At 37.4% G+C, this 8,984-nt stretch overlaps 1 protein-coding gene across 1 annotated transcript; it reads right to left on the bottom strand.

Moving 5' to 3' along the window:
- Window positions 1–218: 218 nt before the first annotated feature.
- Window positions 219–2,949, bottom strand: LOC121247280 (protein FAR1-RELATED SEQUENCE 5-like). Its single transcript, XM_041145652.1, has 6 exons — window positions 2,556–2,949; window positions 1,723–1,892; window positions 1,176–1,614; window positions 535–1,051; window positions 345–440; window positions 219–252 (listed from the first exon to the last, which is right to left on the bottom strand). Exons 1-6 carry the CDS (start codon window positions 2,947–2,949, stop codon window positions 219–221), a joined length of 1,650 nt encoding a protein of 549 aa, XP_041001586.1.
- Window positions 2,950–8,984: the final 6,035 nt, after the last annotated feature.

Here is an 8,984-nt window from a genome sequence, read left to right as displayed (position 1 = left end):
CATTAATGATTGAACTATTTTGCTCCCTCCATTAATTGAGCCATCACCGCAGTCCTCCATTAGTTGAGTAATCACCACAGTCCTCAAATTCTTCACTCTCATTAACTGTAACATTAAAAAAAAAAAACAATTACACACCAATTTAAACAGCATCATCACGTTTGAAGCACCAACTTAAACACCAACCAACCTCATGTTTGAAGCGACAGATCCAACCTTTAAGATATGTTCCCAGTTGTATTTCCAAGATCCCTACATAAAATATAATAAACCATAACCAATTATTTAAGTAGTGATTAAAACACAAAATATGAAAAATAAAAATTTGCATTTTATAAACAAACCTCACTGAAGGACAGTTGTTCTTAGCATGACCCCCAGTTGTTTGAAGAGACGGATCCAAGCTTGAAGTCTTGTTCCCAGTTGTATTTCCAAGACCCCTACATAAAAGATAATAAACCATAACCAATTTTTTAAGTAGTAATTAAAAGACAAAAAAATTAAAACACAAATTTCAAAACTTTATAAACAAACCTCACTGAAGGACAATTGTTCTTGGCATGACTCTCAGTCTTGCAAATGCTACAACGCCTTTTCTTCATGATTTGAGTTTCTTTCGGGTTTTTTGCTCTCAGCGATTTTGGTCGGCCTTTCGTTGGCACCCGTGGAGGATCTAACAAAATTTGTGTAAAATTTGATACAACTTGTGATCTTAACATTTGTGAATCAGTCAGTGACATGTTTCCACCTTCTGCTTTTTCTTTTCCTTCAATTTCTTCCATCAAGAGCAACTCCTTGTGTTCCTTGTCTAAAGCAAGAGAGAGATGGTTACATTTATGTATTGATTGTGATCCAAGTTCTGCAATATCGTAGAATTGCATCATCAACTTATTTTTTCTCATGGTTGGATCATCCTTTGTCATTACAATTCCATCAGAATTAGGTATGTCAATAATAGCCCGGCTCTTAGCATTGATGCACCATCTCTCTAGAATATAATGATGTGGCAACATATCTAATTTTGATTTCCTCTCAAGGACACAGAATATGTCTACAGAGAATCCCCATAAACTCAAGCATATGACATGTACATATTGCCTTCGCTTCTCCATTCTCCAAGGTCACATAATAAGTAGGTTTATCTTTGTCATTCGGTGCGACTCTGTAAATCTTACTTTCACCCTCTTTATCAACTTTGGTTGATTTGTACCATTGGCTATTGAATAGCTCATCTTGGAAGATCATGAAAGACTTCCTTGTATAGACTGAGGCCGCATCTTCTTCAATTTTCCATAACGTTTTCATAATTGCCCGTGTTGATTTTGTTCGCACGTCCTTCTCTTTTTCCTTGAAATAACGTGCATCTAAAGCTTTCTCGTATTGATGCACAAAGTCACTCACCATCGTGCTCGAACGAGCATAATTTTTAAAAAAGTTATTCATACTTTCGCTCCTTTGAGTTGTTGACATACTGGCACAAAACGTTGTTCGCAAGTAAGCCGGAACCCACTTCTCCCTTCGGTTGTAAAGATTTTGCAGCCAATAATTATCTATTAGACCGTACTTCGCTACTATTGCACTCCATTCATGCTCAAACTCATCCGTCGTTATTGTCTCATGGATACAATGACGGAACTCGTATTGAAAGTCCGGAAACTTGTTATATATATATATGTGCCAAATGTTCTAGAAATTTTTGTAAAATATGCCATATGGGAGTACCTCACCAATGGCCTTCGCCATTGCCTTGTCATCATCAGTAATTATGGTTAAAGGGGGACGCCCAAGCATTGCCTCTTGCCATGTTCTCAATAACCACACATAGGATTCGGCTGTTTCATTAACTAACAACGCACAACCAAACATTATAGTTTGGTGATGATGGTTAACTCCTGAAAATGGCACAAATGGCATTTTATAGATATTTGTCAAGTACGTTGCATCAAATGTAACAACATCTCTAAAATATTGATATGCTCGCCTTGATCTTGCATCTGCCCAAAAGCAACTGCCCATACATGTATTCTCATCAACTTGCATGGAATACACAAAGCCAGGTTCTTTACACTGTCGATCAAGGAAGTAGGCATACAACCTTTGTGCATCTCCTTCTTTAACAATTTCCTTCTCTTATTTTCCAAATAATTCTCGACGTCCTTACCAATACATCCAATGTTAAAATCACTACCAGATTCTTTACTCAAAACTGACATTATTTTTCTTGTTGGTACACCGGACTCATTCAAAGTCATAATGAGTTTTTTTTTGGACACGCGTCACTCCTCTATGTCCACGAAACAAACTAGTACTTCTCGGTGTAAGTAGCTCATGGTTGTGTTCAATGACAAACTTGAATACTGTCCACTTCTCACCATCCTTTTTTATACACATTGTTGCTTTACACCCAATCTTTGTCTCAGCAGGTTCATGAATTTTTCGTTCTTTTTGTTTCCGACTTTCACGCCGAAATTCCTCCCTTGAGCAAACATACTCTACTAAAATTAGTTTTCTGTCCTATTTTGATAATCGAGTATGGTTGGTCCTCATTGCAAAACCTTTTCGTCTTGCATACGCCTTGGAAAAGGCTTGGGCGTCTTCTACCTCATCGAACTCCTTCCCAACAAATGGCTCAAAAATATCACTACTTAAGCTAGAAATCATATTTGCAGAATCTTTATCTCCCACATTATCTCCATCTTCCACATTTACTCTGTCTTCCACCGCTGTTTCTTCCACATTCACTCGATCTTCCACATTCACTCCATCTCCGATATCCACTCCCTCTTCCACATTCACTTCATCTCCCACATTTGGCACATGTAGCACATTCATATCACATTGTTGTACTCCAATTGCATCCCCGATACTCTCATCTTCAACTTCTCGACAGTTTCTACTCATCATTATCTCAACTTCATCACTATCCGAACTTGATAGAAAATCCTTCATTAAAACATAAAACAATGACAAAAGTTAAAGTTGACAGAAAATCCTTCACTTGAAGTTAGAGGTAATGGTATTTTGCTCAACAGTGAAGGAAAATATGATCTATCATCAATTATGATCTGCTACTTACTCAAACTAATTCCATTCACGTTCTCTTGGCCCTTTCCATTTATCTATTGTGTTTTGTAAATTAATATATGGTCTCTCATTAACCACATTGTGTTCTGTAAATTAATATATGGTCTCTCATTAACCACACCACAAGAGGAAATGGACAATAACAGTTTCAAGTTCTTCGTGCATTCTTTATTTCCTCCAGATAAACTACGACAATGTTAATATAACCTATTTTTCAATTTGAGGTTTTCAATTTCTTCTCTTGCAGAAACTTCAATCTATCTAAATGCAGAACATCAAAATACGACTGAAACATAGGAAGTAAAAAAAAAATTAAGTAGTCATCTGAAAATGCAAACCATGTGCGACGGTAGGGCTGCAACTGGCTGAAGGGTGCGACGGGCTACGATGGGCTGAGATGAGTTGCGACGGCTGAAGGGTGTGACGAGCTGAGACGAGTTGCGACGGGCTGAGACGGGCTCCCAAGGGCTGAGACGGGTTGCGACGGGCTGTGGAGGTCCGGTTTGAGACGGCTGGCTGCGACAGCCTGAGACGAGTTTCGATGGGCTGTGGAGTGCAGAGGGCCTGAGAGGGGTATTGGCAGCGTGGTGGGCAGTGGGGACTCGGGAGGAAGTGCAGAGGGGGAAAACAAATCGTGTGAATTTGATTTTTGCTATGCTATAGTGTGGTTCATGAAAATAACGTGGGGGTTGCTTACGTGTATAAAATTTATTCGTTGCCGTTGAAAGCCCGAGAACGGCTTACTCGTTCTGAAGAGGAACTGTTACTAAGGCTGTAAAAATAAACCAGAAAATCAATCGGACTAATCAAACTGGTTTGGTCCAGTTCGTAATTGTTTTAGTCATGTACCAGTTTCTAAAAATAAAATTTAGTTGGAAACCACTCTCCCATTTTCACATTTTTAAAATAGGTTTGAACCGAATTAGACCGGTTTATATATATATTATTATTTTTTATATTATATATAAGTTTTTTATATTATACGATAGATATTATGTGCTAAACTACTATTAATATAAAATAAAATTTTAATCTTATTATTCATGTCTATTAATCTTATAACAGAAAATTAATATAACATCAGTAAATCCTAATGGTCGGGTCTTCGGATAAAAAATAAGCATGACTCGTTCAATAAATATATACGTGGGTTTTAAATGATTTCTTGGGCCTATTACTCGTTAAATATGAGTCTGTTTATTCAATAAATTTCAATAAATATCAAATGGGCTTTAACTAACTTATTTGGCCCAATAAAAATCTGTAGCAAAATTTTGAAGGCGTGGATCTATCCAAGATTATCAAATAAACCTCTATTGGGTTTCCCAAAAATATGGACCCATTAATACTGTGAAATCCATAAGATCTCTTCTCTAACCTGCCGATCTAAGAATGATCAAAAGGCTTGTAATGATTTACGGCCTGGTGGGTTCAATGAAATTATAAATTGGGCTATTTGTTACAATAACATTATTTGAGCTCTTCCAAGATAAGGATGTTCAATATTTTATTCCTCACGACAGCGGCACATATCTTTGGAGTATTTGGTGGACTACAATCTCATTGAGAGCTACATTTACGAAGAATACATATCGTTCTGCTTGGTTTCTACTGACCTCATTTGCTCTATTTAATGAAATGAATAACGGAACTTCGAGGAATATGAACCAACGTCGGAGGAACTTCTATGATTCTCTCTATTACCACTGACTATTTTTTTTTTATATTTCAAATAGAGAAATACTTTAGGCGCTATAAAATAATTTTATAAAAGTAAATTTATAAACTAATATGGTTTGATTTGATACATTATATTGTAAAATTACTTTTATTATAAAATAGATTTAACATATCATTTGAAATTACGTCAGTTTGTAAGTTTATTTTTATAAAATCCTTTTGTGGTCGTAGCTAGCACTTCTAAAAAAAAAGAAGGAAAAAGTCAAGTTTATTTTTAGGGTTAATTACACTTTGCCCGCTCGAACTTTCATTTAATTCACAATGAGCCCCCGAGACTAATAATTGCATCAAAGTGAACCCGCTTACTTTCAAAACTTATCAATCCTCCCATTCCATCTAGCAGTAGAGTGAAATGTAACGGAAATTGCCTCCACCTGCTTCTCACGTGCATAACATTCAATACAAAGATAAAATCACCCTTGATTTCATTAACTTTATGGCCCCTGTGCTCCTTGCAGTCAAAATCCCTCAAAATTTACCGCCCTTTGCATTTGGGTATTTGGGATTCTAGGGCTTGTATCTTGTGGAGAAGGAGAGCAGGGGCTTCGCATCCATTTGCTGAAAATTGGTGCGTTTCCTCATTTTTTTTTCTCAAGTGAAAGAACTATAGCATAAGCAAGTGATGCAAGTATTCCAATTCTGCCATGATATTGTCTTAATCTTAATGTTATCATGCTTAGACAATGTTCTAGTTTATTTGCCATGATATATTGCCTAGATCCAAATATGCCATGACTTGGACTCATATACATGACTAACACGTATATTTCAGCAGGTTGTGAAAGATGTCCATTGGTTCATCTAGCACAAGTTGGGGTGGTAAAGTACCACCGGATGACCCATTTTGTTATTGCAATCTGTGTGCACATCTAAGAGTGTCAACTAAGGATGATAACTACAAAATGAAATTTTGGAGATACCCATATTGGACTCCTACTTGTCAACATGGGGTGGAGATAGGTGTTGTACATTTTTTAATTGGGTAGATGATATTTTTGCTCCATGTGCAGAGATATCGTTGGCCAGATACAAGATAGACTTCGGATACGGAGTCGTGAGCTGAAAATTGAGAAGTTAGAATTGGAGGCTAACTTGGTGTTGGAGATGGAGTGCAAGGAGCATATCCAAGCATTGTTGTATAAGAAGAAGGAAAAATTAAGGACTTGCACAAGAAATACAATAACTGCATATGGTGTGGTGTGGTGTCACTGTAATTGTTCTGGTTGTTGCTATTATCTGCATGAAAATGTCCTATGAGAGTGATGAAGGTCACAAGAACTTGATGATAGCATAGGATTGGTTAATATAATTTTCTGGATGTGTATTGACTGTGGTTGTTGTTTTGAATTTAATTGTTCTATTGGACATCCCTTATTGTGTTGACTTTGGTTGTTGTATGTAATTTGGACTTGTATTGAATTTGATGACAAGAACTTACTGTGTGCTGTTGGTGACTATTAGGTTAGACTACTGCTAATTATTTCATAGCTTTATCATACAGCATACATAAGTCTCTTGCCTAACACACATAACAAGAGTAGGTTGTTCCTTATCCAAAAAACCTTAGTACATAGCAGCAAAATAATGGTGGTTATAATAATTAATAATAATCTCACCATACATATCAAAATCCCTCAATTGGAATGTCATCATCACACCATAAAACCAAAAAAGCATAACTATTGGACCATTACAACAAAAGTAGTATATGTCCATTTCCTAATACTTAATGTAGTCTATTTTTATTTCATGTGGACAACAGTAGTCAATATTGCCAATTTGGTATCTTCCGTTTCCCCTCAATATTGCCAGTTTGGTATCTTCTGTTTCCCCTTTTGATTTTGGTTCATCCTCTCCACATGTGAAGATGATTCTACACCCTTCCCTTTATGCACTGTTGCATTAGTCTTGGTAGGAGGCACTTGGGTGTTGGGTGGCAGTTGACCAACTCTGAATTGCACCCCTCCCCTTCCAAGATTGCCCCAAGAACACAGTCTTCCTTGTGTTGGATTGCTTATATCGACATCTAAGTCCACCAACACGGTGGCCGTGTACTAGTCTGTGAGTGGTGGCCCTCAAGTCTTGCAGACCGCCTCCTGGGTGCTCATCTGGCGATCAACTTTGGCACAAGACCCACATTGGCTTGCAGTTAACTTGTTTGGTCTGCTGCCTACAAAGGCTCTGACATGAGAGTTTGCACTGTTAGACTTGTTTGGCATGTTGCTTGCGAAGGCGACACAGTGGAGTGTGCTCAATTTGCCTAGATTGGGTTGTTGGCTGTGAAGGCTCAACAATGGAGGTTGTGAAATGATCTAGTATCATATTTAAATGTAAATAAATGAAATCAACATTCTCAAATTTGTTGTAAATTAATACTGTATAGTAAATAAGGAATACTTAGCCATTAACCAGTTCATTTGGAAATGAAATAGCTTAAAATCTTGCTATATAAGTAAATGAGGGTGTGCCTGCGTTCCAACGAGGACATTTTCTTCTGTTGTGACTAGTTTGCTTACACCTCGAACAAGTCATATGAAGACCAGTGTTCCTCAATTTGTTTGCTCCTTGTTGATTGTCCTCATTTCTTCTTCGATGTTTCTTTGGCCTCTTGGATTGTTTCCTAACCTCAAGAGCAGTGGGCTTCTCATATGTGGTAGTGAGCTATTGATCCTCACTAGGTATAGGGTAAATTAAAGGCTCGTATGCTGCCCTCCACATCTCCACACTATAGTAATAGTGCACATATTCCTTGGGGTCTTGGGTCAGAATAGACAATACATGTGTATGCATGAGGGCATGAAATACCTGTCTTGTCCCATCTCAAACATGAGTAGGTCCTCTTTCCCAAATCAACCACATATTGCCTACTAGCATTGTTAACCTCAAACTGACCACCTCCTACATATGTTTGAGTGCAATATAGATGGATAGTTCATGCATAAGTTCAAGCTTCTAAACTATCCGAGGTGTTATTCTGTTCTCCCATTTACCAATTCTTTTCTTTTCCAACTGATACTATCTCATCAGTTTCTTTCGTATAGTCTCCACCATAGTCACAATTGGCTTATCCCGTGCTTGTAGAATATACGCGTTGAAACATTCGCTAAGATTATTCACTACTAGGTTAGACTTGATGTCTTAAACCATGCTTTAGACTATTGTGATGGGTCTATGACTTCAGATAGTCATATGTAGGCTCACTAAGGGCTTTCAGTTCCTAGATAACTCTCTCAAAGTCCCTCTTGGTGTATGTTATGGCTGTCTGTCACAATTTCTCCTTTAGTGCCAACCCCTGTGGCCAACATCTCAAAAATTGGCATATAAATGCCTCACATAAATACGGTTGTCATTGTAAGGCATCGACTTCTCCATTGCTGGCTTTAATCCCTACAAGAAATATTGGATGTGTGGCTTATTTAATAGGTTGACTTAGTAGAGTATAATTAAAAGTAGTCAATTATTATACCAAACATAAAGTAAACAAAAGGATCTACTGGACCAAACAAATAAACTTGTCCCTTTTCCTATGCAAGGAACCACCTCTGTCACAACCCGACAACAGAAAACAACAACATACAATAACACCTCGGATAGTTGTTCTCAAACTGGGACCACTAAAGCCACTCAGCCACACATCCAACATACAACATTGGACCCATCCATGTCCAACATTGGACACAGACATCCTCAAAACCAAAACATTTTCCATGCAAAATTCACGTATAACAAATTGAACTTATGTCCATGCACAAATATTGAAGATACGCACATATGAGACAATAAATAAGCCCACAAAATAGAAACCCCCAATTTTTTATGCTATAAACCCTAGCTTTTCCTATGCTTAAAGTTAATAATGCCCAACCCTCTAAATAGTATATACACATGCCAAATTACTCATTTTCATAGGAAGAACATACAAATTCGATGAAGACAGAGATAAACTCACTTAGAGATTTACTCACCTCTATGACACCCATTACGTGAAGAAGACAGAGAGAAATTCGATGAAGACCACCCAAAATGTTTGAATCCACTCAGATTGGTGCATTTACCACAAAACACCAGTTCTCGTTCAGTTTGGGGTCAATGAAGTCATTGATGATTTTATTTTTAAGTGAAGGTTATGCACGTGAGTAGCACGTGAAAGCAAATTCCAT

This window comes from Juglans microcarpa x Juglans regia, chromosome 1S (assembly GCF_004785595.1).
Source record: "Juglans microcarpa x Juglans regia isolate MS1-56 chromosome 1S, Jm3101_v1.0, whole genome shotgun sequence".
NCBI lineage: Eukaryota > Viridiplantae > Streptophyta > Magnoliopsida > Fagales > Juglandaceae > Juglans > Juglans microcarpa x Juglans regia.
Note: the sequence above shows the minus strand (reverse complement) of the source record. Positions and strands in the feature narration are given on the sequence as shown.